The sequence below is a fragment of the Coffea eugenioides genome, chromosome 9 (assembly GCF_003713205.1).
Source record: "Coffea eugenioides isolate CCC68of chromosome 9, Ceug_1.0, whole genome shotgun sequence".
In the NCBI taxonomy this organism is placed as follows: domain Eukaryota; kingdom Viridiplantae; phylum Streptophyta; class Magnoliopsida; order Gentianales; family Rubiaceae; genus Coffea; species Coffea eugenioides.
Genome location: NC_040043.1, coordinates 7,581,517 through 7,596,282, shown reverse-complemented (window position 1 = coordinate 7,596,282; position 14,766 = coordinate 7,581,517). Strand labels below are relative to the sequence as shown.

Below are 14,766 nucleotides of genomic sequence, written 5' to 3'. Positions count from 1 at the left end.
TATTATATACAAAAAAATATATTTTGTTTAATAAATATATAAATGAATATATAAATATTAATACAAAAATTAATATACAAAAATATTTATATATAAATATATATAAATATTATATACAATAAATATATTTTGTTTAATAAAAATATATTTATATATAAATATTAATACAAAATATAAATATATATAATTAAATATATTTATTTTTATTTATTTAATTATATAATTATATTTAATTATATATATTTATATAAATAATATATTTATATAAATTTATAAATATATTTATTTCAATTTTTTTTATAATATGTAAATTAATATATATATTATGTATATTTTGATATTTATATTTCAATTATGAATATAAGATATATATAAATTATAGTGATATTAATATATTTCAATTATGTATATTAATATGTATAATATATATATTATATCAATTGAAATAAATATTATATTTTTATATATAAATATAAATATTTTGTTTTAAAATATATTTATTTATATTTATTTATTTAAATATAAATATATATCTATATATATATTTATATAACTATATAAATATATTTATTTATATATTTATATAAATGCGTAAATATATTTATTTCAACTTTGTTTTATAATATGTATATTAATATATATTAATATGTATATTTCAATATGTATATTTCAATTATGTATATTTTATTATATATATAAATTATATTAATATTAATATGTAATTTAAATTATGCATATTAATATGTATATTATATATATTATATCAATTGAAATAAATATATGTATTTATATATAAATATTAATATTTGTTTAAAATATATTTATATAAATATATAAATATATACATATCAATTTTGTTTTATAATATGTATTTTAATATATATTAATATATATTTGTATATGTATATTAAATATATAATAATATACATATTAAAAAATAAAATTGAAATAAAAATATTATATATATAAATAAATAAACATTAATATATAGAAACAGAGCCAGTATATATTTAAAAAGAATCTCAACAAAATTCTAAATTATAAAAATATTTAAAAATATCTCTAAAAATAATCTAAAAATATCTACAATAAAAGTTTTTCATATACGTAGTTACAGTAAAATATTTGAAAAACACCCTCCAAAAACAGCTAATCCAAACGGGCCGTGCACGATTCGACCATTTTGTCTCTTCTTCCCCCATGCATGAAGTTTCCTGACGGCTAAGTCTACACGGAGGCATATGCACCGCCAAAAACCTCCCCAAAATCCTAGTACTATGCTAATCCTCGTACGATCTTTTTGTCTTCTACCTTTACCTTCATCCTAGGCTGATTTCCCTAGGACCCTTTACTATAAATCGTCCTTCCAGCTTGATTTCAACTATCATGACAGAGATAATCAGTTTCTTGATTTCGTGTTGGCAAAAAGGTTAGATTTTCGTGTTGGTTGTTGCATTTCTGGGATAATCGAGAATTTTTCAAGGAGCTTGGCTGTGAATTCGAGGATGGATTCGGAGAGGGAGCTTCAACACAAGCTGATTAATGCTGGGGTGAAGCTTCTGGTGCCAATCTCTTCTACCGATGATCTCCTTGCCTCCCTCGATGTAAAGATCACTTGTTCATGAGGCATCTGGAAGATTTAGAGATTGGCTTGGCTTATTTCCTTTTTTTTTTTGGGCTATGTTGCATGCATGCGCAAAATCAAATATAAAAGTATTGGTTTTTGTCTCTTGAATGCTTTTGTTGATTTAGTCCTTGTTGATTGAGATTATTAAATCCTGTTTTGTTTGTATCTTGGTGATTTTGCTGCTTAATAATGTAAACTTTTGTTGGGTTTGCTTCTGTAAAGTTCAAAATTAATTGCACATAGTAACAATAATTGATAGAAATAGGCTTGCACCAAGCACGCACGAGGCACAGAGTGTTTGATCCTGTAGGTTCAATGTTTATTTGATAGGTTACTTCTCCCTAAGAAATGTTGTTAATCGAGGCTTTCGTTTTCTCTGATAAACGTTCTCTTTTCACGATTCAAAACTGCTGGCTTACTTCTGCGTATTATTTTATATTCGAGAACTCTTTTCTGTCTGATGTAAATTAATTATTATCTTCTTTTTCGTCCTGTCGTTTAGAAACTAGAGGGCCTTTTATCGGTCCTAGGTCAAGATGCTTTCAGTTCGATACGAGATGCACTGTTGCCTTCGATGAAGGCTCTGATCTCTGATAGGCTGTTTAGACATCCTACTACGGAGGTCAGGATTTCGGTTATGTCTTGCATCTCTGAGGTGTTAAGAATCACAGCTCCACATCAACCTTACGAGGATGAAAAAATGAAAGTAAGCTGAAGAACCTATGGTGGTATTTATTCTTGGTTTAGTTGCATCTGCGCTTTGTATTCTACACTTATTTAGAACTCAGTTGTCAGCCTTTGCATTTTGATGGCGTGCAGGAAGTTTTTCAGCTAACTTTAGCTGCATTTGAGAAGTTGTCTCTTTTATCTGGTCGCTGTTATTCTAAAGCTTTGCACATTCTTGAAATTGCTGCAACGTTCAGATGCTGTGTTATCTTGCTGGACCTAGGCTGCAATGCATTTGTCACTGAAATCTTCGAACTCTTTCTAAGTACCATTAAGTAAGTCTAAAATCTTATTTTATTGACAAAATCTTCTAATTGACTGTTTGTCCTCTTTGGATCATTTAGTAATTGCTATCGTTCAGCTTTTTCAAAGTAACTCTAGTACTGGTAGTTACAATACTCTTTAATTTGAAGTTACTAGATGTGTTACATTACCTTCAACCTTCTTTCCTGAATATATGATCTGATTTTCGCTTCATGAATTCCTCAGTGGCGGCAAAGGTTAAAAAATTGATGAGCTCATGGGAAAACCTTTTTGATGTGTTGTTGAGTGATTAAATCATGGTCTCTAATTCGAACAATCAAATTATGAGTGTTCATTTGTTTGTCTTCCACCTGTGTTGTACCTATCAACATATTAAACTATCATGTGCTGATAGATACTCTTATGTTTGAATGTTAAATACAAGGTTCAACCACCCGCATGCTGTATTCTCCAACATGGCAGAAATTATGACTTGTCTTATAGATGCAAGTGATGAAATTTCATTAGATCTTCTAAAGCCTCTTCTGAATAGTGTGAAAAAGGAAAATCAGGTACTCTTCCTTGTATAGATCTCTGCGTCATTTGTTCTCCATTTTTTAAAAAAAAATAATCTGTACTCAACCACGTTTGTTGTTTGCCTCAGATTACTTCACCAGCTTCCTCTTGGCTAGGAGAGAAAGTACTAAAGAACTGCTCAACTAAAGTCAAACCTTATCTCATGAATGCATTGAAGTCAATGAGTCTAGATATTAATGATTATGCCGATATAGTTGCTTTGTTATGCCGAGATATGCCAGCTGGGGCCAATGTGGTGCGCATTTTTCTTTCGTTCAACTGGACCTTTTTTTTTTTTTGGCAAAAGGCAGATAGGTTTATGATTTTATACTGTCTCCAAAATTTCATACTTCTCTTGTAATTTATCTTGCTCCTTGTATTTGTGAATGATGGAAATATGTTTGGACTTCCTTAAAGTTGTTGTTTCCCCCCACTGTCTAATACGTGAGATGTTAAGAAATAGTCTATAACTCTATATTCATCTTCCTGTAACTCATAGAAAAACCAGAAATTGTTCAGGAAGAGAATCAACATCAGAAAATGATTGTTGCTATAGATTTTCCTTTAAAATTAAGCTGTGCTTGAGATGTCAGACTGATTCTGTTGCTTCCAATGCATCATAGGATCGTTAGTTTTCATAGTTGAAGTTCTGTAAATCGAATTAATGAGTCTAATTTTTCCTAAAGATGAGGAAAATGCTCTTTTAAGCAAAATTAGTAGATCAGGCAGCTGAAATGGTTGATATTCTCCTGTTGGAATTGCTCAGTCTAGTAAGACTATTTAGAATCTGGTTTTGTTCTTTGTTGCTTCTTCACTATTCTTTCTGCTATTTAAATGTTTGTGTTGAAATGAAGAGACTGGCTTTAATTTATCAATCTTAATTTAATCAGGTGATGGAGGAGTCAGAAATGACTGCTGCTGACCTTGTGCAAGATGAAGCTCAGCTTTGCAAGTCACTGCTAGATGATTGCACAGCTCAGGAGGCATACAGTGATGATAATGGATCAAATGATAGGAATTCTTCAAAGCTATTGCAGAGCCATGAACAAGTTGTTCAGCTGAAGAGCATAGCTAAAAGATCTGTTGCCCCTGGAGCTTTAGACGGTGGAGGAGAAATGCAAGCAAGAGCAAGAGTACGAGTCATGCCAAATAGAAGGGGAAGAAAACCCAATTCTCTGATAAAACCGGAGGAAGGTTATGAATATTCTGGGATAACTGGACACCGAGATTCTCACAGAATACCTTGTAAGAAAAAGAATCTTGGGAAAGTTAGCAGCTTACCGAGTAATTCATCTGCAACGGAGTCTGTTTTGCAGCCTGAACCAGAAAAGGATGACAAGCCAAGTTCTTTTCCGCCAAGAACGTCACATTTTGACAGCAGATGTGCTCCCATTTCCCTAGATCCAACTGAAGGAGGTAAAAGTCTTCAGAGAAAGAGTAGGCCAAGGAAGAAAGAGAGCATGTTTAGTCATGATGTTAACATTGCCATGTTTGACAAGGAAGGTGTTTTACTGGAAGATCAACTTAAGAAGAAAAGCTTGCCAGGTTCTGATGGTTGCTTAAGAACAGGATCAGACAAAACAGAAAATGCTGACAAAAAACCTGGGAGATATTCAAGGAGGAAGAAATCTGCTGTCTGTAACAACATAGAGACAACCTTTGGCATGAAGAATGTATTTGTAACAAAGGAAAAAGACATGCAGAGTGATTTGGATGGAAAACCACTGCTTTTATTTAGAAGGAAGGATGGACAAAAAGGAATGAAAGACAAAGAAATTGAAAAATCTGAGGTATTATGTTTGTTTAGTGATGTTTGATTTGAATTTTGCGATAGAGAAAAGTGGACATAGTTTTGCAGCGACCAAATAGGAAATTAGGATGTTTAATTTGATATGGAGGGAGTTATTTTTCATGTAAAGGTGAAGCAATTCTGTTTTCACAGTAGAAGCCACCTCTGGTGTGAAAAGAGTACTTGTAAAGAAGGAAAAAGATATCCAGAGCGATCAGAAGGAAAACCACTGGTTTTATTAAGAATGAAGGATGGACAAAAAGGAATGGAATGCAAAGAAGCTGAAAATTTTGAAATATCATGTTTGTTCATTAATAAGTCAATTAATGTCTGAGGTATTATGTTTCTTTATTGATGTTTCTGTGCTTTTACCTACAATTAAAACTGTCAGATTAAGCAAAGTGGACAAGTTCTCCGCCTGCCACCCATATAGGAAATGAGGATGTTCAATTTGATATGAAGTAGTACAAAATCTTATTTTTCATGTAAAAGGTGAACCAATTCTTGTAACTTCTGTCTAAAACTTTCTACTACAGAAAGTAGATAATTAGAATCTTGCTTAGCATATGCTGAGAGCTTGAGCAAGCACCCCGGTCTCTCGATATGTTTGTAAGCAATGACTGGCTAAATTTCGTGCCTGTCTGATATGCCTTGTTTAGATGCTCTGTGTTTGTTCCATATATTCTGACATGATTTTCATATCTGATTTCTAATGTGCGAAGACATCTTTTGGTATTCAGGGTTGCAGGAAGCCTAGAATTGTGAAAGAGTATGGTGAAGAATTAATTGGTTCAAGGATAAGGGTCTGGTGGCCCGTTGACCGGCAGTAAGTGACTCAAATTGTTAAATGATCAAAATTAATGACAATATGTTGATCCTTTTTGCTATTTTTGTAAGTTTGAATCTCTGAATGTTGCTATCATCTTGACTTTGGTCCAGGTGGTTCTGCTTCTTTGAAACAGTTTACAAGTAATAGGACAATCTTCTGGGTGGCTTTGTTGATATGGGTGTTAAATAGCTGAAGCTATTGCCATCTAATTCCCCCAAGCTGTCCCCCATTCCCCCAACTTGCTGCTTGATTTTGGTGTGTCCTTCCACCTAAAATGCATGAACTACAACCCTTTTTTTTTTGTCTCAGTTTAAATTCCATCAGCTTTTCTTTTTCTATGATATAACACCACTTATTAGCTCCTACCTTACCCCTTAAATGTCAGTAGTGGAAACTTCCTTAGCTGATAAGTACAAATTCTTTTAAAGGAGATTTTGGCTTCAAAAGCCAATTTTATGAAGTTGGTTCAACCAAGGCTGGAGACTATTTCACCACTATTGCCTCCAACCAAATAAGTCTATGATTTTTCAAAAACCATGCATGATCTCAGCCTGAAAAACTGGGAATCTTGTTCACTTAAGTGTCTTCTTTTCTCCGTTTCAGCATACCTTTCTTTGACTGAGCGTATCTGTGAATATTTCCTCTCCCCACTTCTGGGCATTGCTGCCCCTGTCCTTTCCCTCTTTTACTAAAGGAATTTCATAGTGCATGATGATTTAGTGCCCTTAAAACTTATATTTATGCTAGATGAACCCAATATTTCATTCTAAAGTTATTCTTTTCTGATTTTCAGTTTTGCTATGGAAAACCATGGCCTGCTATGTGTTGATTTTTTTTAATGTTAATGTAGTAGTTTGATATATTTTTTGTGCTAATATTTCATTTTTCTGTGGTTGGAAATATTTCTGCTCAGTTGGGTGTCAATGGTGCTTTTTGGATCAATCTTTGACTGGTAATGTAATGTATTTGAGCATGTTAAATATGTACATATGTGCATCTGCGTGTGCATGTGTGTGGTAACTTGTTTGAATCAACTTGGATTCCAGAGTTGATTATTTCCAGTTGTAAGAAACTGATGATATTAATGCGGGCTGTTGGAAAAGAAAACCTTCCTATTATTATGTTTGAACAGAACTGAAAACACATGCTTAGAACTGGGGAAGTAAACAGTACTTTAATTGCATGACCAGATAAAAAATTAACATGGGATGCACATCGAGGAGAAAAATTGATGTCAATGGCCATCAGATTCCTCAAGAGAGATGAAGTAATGAATCTATGAATCTAAGTGTCTGTTATTAAATCTAAGCATGACAGGATGAGGGCAGTAGTGAAGCTTTGCTGTTCAACAATGTACTTGAATACCATTAAAGCACGAAAGCTGAACTTGATTGAAGGCGACTAATATTGTGGAAGTTGGTAGATTTCAATTGCGTCGGAAATAGCTTTGTTGAGTTGACTCAGCAAAAAGGTAAAGAAATTGGGACGTCCTCAAGAGCTTTCTAGCTATGGTTGTGAGTGAAACTTGGACCTCAATGACATGTAATTTTTCCTCTTGGGATAAGTAATTTCCTTTTCATATGTATGTTTGACTTCGATAGTTGATATATTGATTAAGTACATAATTGTTAACTGTATTATGTGCATGAACATCGTAGTGGCTAGACACCTGGTGCAGAATTTGCCAAATAACAAAATCAACTAATTTTTGTGTTTATTTTGGGTGGCATTGTTTGAGTAGTCACTCTCTTCATTAATAAGTACAAAATTGAAATCACTACAGCTGAAAATGAGATAATCTGTCGACCTTAATGTTTGAAATCGACCAAACTTGAGCCATATGTGTCAGGGAACAAGCAGAATATTATGTTCTATCTTTTTCTTTTTTTTTTTTTGCGCAGGTTTTACGAAGGCGCTATTGATTCTTTTGATCCCTTGAGGAAGAAACATAAGGTGAAAATATTGACAATGACTGCCTAAACCTTTACGTTTGCTATTATTTAACTCTTTCAAATTCATCCTTGGTTTGCTTCATCCTTTATTATACCTCCATTTTCTTGCTTTTAGGCTCTGTTTTTTATCCTTACCTCAACATGAGATAAGAATACTTTGTAAACCTTCGCCCTATTCTTTTGGATTAAAACATTTTGCTGGTGCATTTGTGACATATTAATTCATCTTAACTGCATGAATAAGCAGTCATCTTAGTTTCTATACTGTAATTTTACATGCTCAGGACCACAGTTTTCTCTCACTGGTTTGAAATTTTGTGGTGATCGAGAATGTGCTGATGTTAAATGGTTAAGTTTGTTTTACGAGTGATCACATGCTTGCTGTCCTTGTTTCAGGTTTTTTATGTTGATGGTGATGAGGAGAATTTGAATCTAAAAAGGGAACGTTGGATTTTGCTTGGCGGCAGTTCTTGTCATCAAGTTAGTCACTGATTTTCTATCTGTCACCTTTCAATTTTTTTTTTTTTTGGGCTGCTGCTCTCAAGTACTGTTTGAGACAGATGAGTTTATCCTTTTAGATCCTCAAAACGTGTTTCTGTAGAAAACTTGTCTTTACTTTGTTATTACCAAGTTTTTTCAAGTCGTCAGTCAAGCTTTTCTTGGTGTTGTTCTTCACTTCCCTTATATCAGAATATGCATAACTAGTTTAATTCTCATGTTCACCTTACCGAAAATTCAGTTTTCTTTTGTGGATTTTAGATGTCATGACATTCCCTCTGAACATCTGTACAGTATGCTTTGCTGGCTTGCTTGTTATCCATGGATGATGATTGTTTTTTTGATCAATTTAGTCACTTAACTGGTTAGGGATTTTTAAGATTCCCTTTTTTTTTCCAATTTCAAGAGTCAATACAGTTGGAAGGGAAAAAAAAAAGAAAGGGAAAAATACAAAATAATTAAAATGAAAAAGAGAGAAGCTATCGTAATAGATACAATCTGAATATTGACCTTGAAAACAGATTAAATCCTTTGAAGTATCTTTTTCTAGGATAGAAGGTTTATCTATCAGTATGTGTCTTGGTCATCACTTCTGGTATATGATGTTTTTCTATGATGGAAGTTTTATCTAATTCTTTATATCTTGGCCATTACTTCTGGTATAGGATGTATGTGCAAGTGACTCTCACATTTAACTTCTAGAACGTTACTCCACTGAAACAATAATGTCTTTTCTCCAGTCAATTTTTGGTGTTCTTTAAGTTGGAGGGGCAGGCATTGGAAGCATGAACACTTAATCGAAATTTCAACCAGAAGCTTCTTCTTTTTAGATGTGCTTATATTTCTTTTCTTACTGAGGCTTATATTCACTTTGGCTGATTTAGCAGATGAAAACGAACACAAAGAATATGTACAAAGATAAAACAGCAAGATCTTTCTGTTTTTTCAACATCAAAATATAATTGTTATTAATAGTTTTTCCTTCAAAATTAAGCTATATATTCCAGACATGAGACTGTATCTGTTGTCTCTGATTCATCAGAGGGTTGTTTGATTCCATGTCTGGAGTTCTGTATAAGAATTGACGAGTTGAACTTTTTCTGAAGACAAGATAATATGTTTTTTGTTAAGCAAAATTAGCAGATCAGGCATGTCAAATGGTTGGCATTCTCCTGTTTGACTTGCTAATGTCTTTGGTCAGTCTAGTTTAGATCGTATAGAATCCCATTGTATATTTTGCTGCTTTGTCACTAATCTTTCTTCTGTTTGAATATTTGCATTAAAATGTAGGGATTGGCCGTAGTTTATGTATCTTGAATTAATCCTTGAATTAATCAGGTGATGGTGGAGGGGGAAACAACTGCCTCTCATCTTGTGGAAACTGAAGCTCAGCTTTGCAAGTCACTTATAGATGATTGCAAAGCTGAGGAGGCAGACACTAATGACCATGGATTAGATGATAGGAGTTCATCGAAGATATTGCAGTTTGATGAAAAAATTGAGCAGCTGAAGAGCATGGCTGAAATATCTTTCGCCTCTGGAGCTTTAGAAAGTGGAGGGGAAATGCAACCAAGAGCAAGAGTAGGAGTTACGCCAAATAGAAGGAAAAGAAAACCCAATTCTCTTATAAAACCAGTTGAAGTTTATACTGAGGTATTATGTTTCCTTATTGATGTGTCGGTGCATTTCTACCTGTAATTAAATTTTCAGAGTAAGCAAAGTGGACATAGTTTTGTCACCACGCAAATAAGAATTTAGGATGTTCAATTTGATACGAGGGAGTACAAATCTTATTTTTCGTGTAAAAGGTGAATCAATTCTTGTAGCTTCAGTCTAAAGATTTCTACTATAGAAAATAGATCAATGGAATCTTAGTTGGCATCTGCTGAGAACTTGAGGAAGCACCCTGTTCTCTTCACATGCTTGTTAGCAATGATCAACTAAATTTCTTGCCTGTTTGATATGCCTCGTTTTGAAGCTTTGTGTTTGTTGCAATATCCTGACGTGATTTTCATATCTGCTTTCTAACGTCCAAATATATCATTTTATACTACTTCAGGGTTGCAAGAAGCCTAGAATTGTCAAAGAATATGGTGAAGAGTTAGTCGGTTCAAGGATAAAGGTCTGGTGGTCCATGGACAGTGAGTAAGTGACTTAAATTGTTGATAATGCTCGAGAGACAATATATTGATCCTCTGTACTTTTTTTGTAAGTTGAATCTCTGAATGTTGCTATTATCTTGACTTTGGTCCAGGTGGTTCTGTTTCTTTAAAACAGTTAAAGAGTGCTAGGAGAGTCATCTGGGTAGCATTGTTGTATGGGTGTTGGATATCTGTAACTATACTCATCTTATTTCCCCACCCCCCCCCCCCCCCCCCGCCTTCTTTCTGCTTGATTTTGACATGTCGTTCCACCTAAACTACATCAACTACAATCCTCCCCACTCTCTCTCAGTTTAAACTCCCATCTTTTTATTTTTTTTGTTTTCTATAATATGGTACGATTTATAATCTCCTGCCTTACCAATTAAACACCATCAGTGGAAGCTTCCTTAACTGAGAAGTAGAACTTGTCTTAAAGGATGTTTTGGCCAAAAAGCCAATTTTGTGAAGTTGGTTTGGCCAAGTTAGGAGACTGTTTCACCACTATTGCCTCCAATCCAGCAAGACTATGGTTTTTCAAAACCCATGCATAATCTCAACCGGTAAAACTAGAATCTTGTTGGCTTATTGACTTCTTTTCTGTAGTTCTAGCAAACCTTTAATTGACCGACATCTGTGAATCTTTTCCTATCCCAAATTCTGGGCATTTGCTGCCCTATCCATTTTCCTTTTACTAAAGAATTTCATAGTACATGATGATTTAGTCCCTCAAAACTCAGGTATTTGTTGCTACATAAAGTCGCTGTTTTCATCCTGAAGTCATCCTTTTCTGATTTTCAATTTTGTGATTGAAGGTTGTGGCCTGTGTTAACTGTTAGATTTATTTATTTATTTTGTTTGTAGTTTTAGTGGTTAGGAATATTTCTGGCCAGTTGGGTGTCAATGGTGATTTCTGCTTTAATCTTTCATTGATAATGTAATGTATGTGAGCATGTTATATATGAACATATGTGTCTCTGTGCAGTGTGTATGTGGGTGGTAATTTATTTGTTTGAATCAACTCAGCAGCTGTAATTGATTATTTCCATTTGTAGGAAGCTCATGATATGATGCAGGCCATTGTAAAAGAAAATTTTCCTATTGTTATCTTGAAACAGAATAGGGAAAAAGATGAGATATCATGAACAGATAGTGAAAATTCTCCCGGAGGGATGAAAAAAAAAAAGCTTAGAACTGGGGTAGTAAACAGTACGCTAACTGCTATTACCAGATAAAAGACTAACAGGGATGCATGTCGAGGAGGCATAGTGATGTTGATGGACGTCAGATTCCTCAAGAGGTGAAGTAATGAATCTAAGTGTTTCTTATAACATTAATAAATCTCCAATGCTACTTGGGATTACTTTTGACTTTGGTAGTTGATATATTGATTAGATACATAAGCATAGATACACTATGTGCATGAACATCCTACTGGAAAGACACCTGGCGCAGAATTTCCCAACATGACATCCTAGTTTTCATGTTTACTTTGGAGGGCATTGTTCGAGGAATGCTCCTCCATTTCATTGATAAATGCAAAGTTGAAATTTCTGCAATTGAATATGGGATAATTTGTCAAACTTAATATTTATGTCAGAGAACAGGCAGAAAGTTGTGTTCTATCTTATCCAGTTCCTTTTGTGCAGGTTTTATGAAGGTGTTATTGATGCTTTTGATCCTTTGACGAAGAAACATAAGGTGATAATATTCACATTCATAGCCTAAACCTTTACTTTTGCTATCATTTACTCTTCTAAAATCCATCCTTGGTTTTGCTTCATCCTTTATTATGCCTCCATTTTTTGCTTTTAGTCTCTGATCTCTGTCCTTTCCTCATAATGAGATAAGAACACTTTGTAAACCCTCCTCATATTCTTTAAGAATAAAAATTTTTTGGGAAGATCCATTTGCTGGTGTATTTGTTACATATTGATCCATCTTAGCTACTTTAATCAGCGGTTGTCTAAGTTTTTTTTATTGTATTGTTACAAGCTTAGGAGCACAGTTTTCTCTCACTCGTTTGACATTTTTTGGTGATTGAGAATGTGCTGATGTTGAATGGAAGTAAGTTTTTTTTATGAGTCATCACATGCTTCTTGTCTTTGTGTCAGGTTTTATATGTTGATGGGAACGAGGAGAATTTGAATCTGGAAAAAGAAAGTTGGTTTTTGCTTGGCAACACTTCTTGTCATCAAGTTAGTTGCCTGATTTCCTACTTTTTCTTCATTATGCTATTTGTGGTGTTTCTGTTATCGCCTTCCCCCCCCCCCAAAAAAAAAAACAAAAAAAAAAAAATTCTCTCCCTCTCATATATTGATGAGATTTCTGGGATGTGATTTGATAGAATAAACAATGAAACCTTTCAATTTCTGCTGCTGCTGCTGCTGCGGCTTTGAAGTACTGTTTGAGACAGCTGTCATTATCCTTTATTAAGGATTTTCAAGTTGTCATTAAGCTTTTCTTGATGTTGTACTTGCCTTCCCCGTATCCGAATTTGTATAGGTAGTTAATTCTCATGTTCACCACACTAAGAGTTAAGTTCCCTTTTGCAGATTTATGTTGCCATGACATGCTCCCAGAACCTCTGTACAGTTTTCTTTTGCTGGCTTGCTTGTTATCTACAGAAGATTATTTTCTTGTTTGATCATTTTAATCACTTAGCTGGTTAGGGTTTTTAAACATTCATTTGTTTCAAATCCAAGGATCAATCCAGTTGTCAAAAAAAAGATAAAATTATTGAAACGAAAGGAGAGAAACTATTGTAATAGATAGAATCCTAATATTGACCTTGAAAACAGACTCAAATCCTTTAACATTTCTGTTTAGAGAAGTTTTTTCTTTATCTGTATGTCTTAGCCATAATTTCCTGTATAGGATGTTTTGTCTAAAATAGATGTTTCATCAATGCTTTAGCTCTTGGCCATTACTTTTGGCATAGGATGTATGTGGACTGCACTTTCAAATTTAACTTTTATTACATTCCTCCACTTGAACAATAATCACGGGCATTTCCTCCAGTCAACTTTTGATATCTTTAAACAAGAGGAGCAGGTATTGGGAGCATTAACACTTGATCCAAATTAGAATTAGAGGTTTTTTTCCCCCCCTTTTTAGTGCTTAGATTTCTCTTCTTACTGAGGCTTATGTTTGCCGTTGCTGGTTTTGCAGAAGAAGAAAGCAAGCACGGAGAACATTTATAAGATAAAACAACAAGATGATTCTGTTTCTTCAGAGAAAAGGTTTGTCGTTTGATAACGTTGTCTTTTCTTCAGAGTTTGAGTTTTTGGAATTTTTATGGCATTCACGTCATCTTCACTACTTTTTTTGATGTTATCAAATGAATTGCCTAGGGCTTTATAACAGCCAAAGAGTTTCTGCTTTTAGGTACCCAACTCGAGCCCGAAAAGCATCAAGTTAGCAGAAAGGTCTGCTGTAGGTGATTTGGTAAAAGGATGTTAAGGAAACAAAGGATGAGGACGAGAATCTCAGAAGCAAAGTTCTCAAGGATGCAAGTAAATCTAGCATGTAGCAGCTTAGCTACACAACCAAAAAGATTATTTCAGCAAGAACTCCATGGATATGCATGGAAAATCGCGATGCTGCATCTTGAAAATGGGCACAACTAAATGGCCTGAAAACACAGACAATGTCATTAGGCTGATGACGCGGTACTTAAATTAAGAGTGGATGATTTGAATTTTTGTAGAACTGGATTTTGTTTTTATTATTACTGCCAAAACATCCCAGTTTTGTGACTATTAAGCTGAATTAAGTTTCACGAAGTTTCACAAGTTCATAGCTGATTCCTGTATTTGTTAGGCTGGTCGACTGAGCTTTGTTGGCGCCTTCGCTGCTATCGTGCTGTGTCTTGTGAATTGTGGCTTGTACTCTCTGTTTACTTCGGGATTCTAGATGAGTCCTTGAGATGGTTAGGCTAACAGGAAGTTGAGATGATTGGAGGGAGGATTGGTCAAAGGTCGTTTTGCATTTCTTTTGTTTATTTGTTAAATTAGCATTCTTTCAGCTTGTTGAATGCTAACTCGGTCGGACGTAGGTAAAGACAATGATCAATAAAAGTTCATACGGTACATAAAAATTGCTAGGGGTGAAGTGAAAATGCAATTACAAGATTATGTGCACAAAACAGAAGTTGTACATGCCACAAATATTCATTAACTCCAAACATTGATATCATTCATCCAAATAATAAAAATAGCAATTTGACAATATGCAAATGCATTGAAGGCATGTATAATTTTTAAAACGAATAGGGTATTTCTTGTAATCATGTTCGGGACAATGATTAACAGGAACATTAGGAAGATTAGTTTGGAGGAAAAAAGAAACGAAAAGAGTGGTAATTATTGATAAAAAAAAAGAAG

At 33.9% G+C, this 14,766-nt stretch overlaps 1 protein-coding gene across 1 annotated transcript; it reads left to right on the top strand.

Annotated features, from left to right (window-relative positions):
* Positions 1 to 1,505: 1,505 nt before the first annotated feature.
* LOC113782110 lies at positions 1,506 to 14,354 on the top strand. Its single transcript, XM_027328020.1, has 15 exons — positions 1,506 to 1,604; positions 2,130 to 2,333; positions 2,447 to 2,628; positions 3,042 to 3,168; positions 3,261 to 3,428; positions 4,063 to 4,962; positions 5,702 to 5,787; positions 7,692 to 7,743; positions 8,139 to 8,222; positions 9,579 to 9,893; positions 10,300 to 10,385; positions 12,031 to 12,082; positions 12,496 to 12,579; positions 13,553 to 13,623; positions 13,769 to 14,354. Exons 1-15 carry the CDS (start codon positions 1,506 to 1,508, stop codon positions 13,800 to 13,802), a joined length of 2,544 nt encoding a protein of 847 aa, XP_027183821.1. The 3' UTR covers positions 13,803 to 14,354.
* The last annotated feature ends 412 nt before the right edge of the window (positions 14,355 to 14,766 follow it).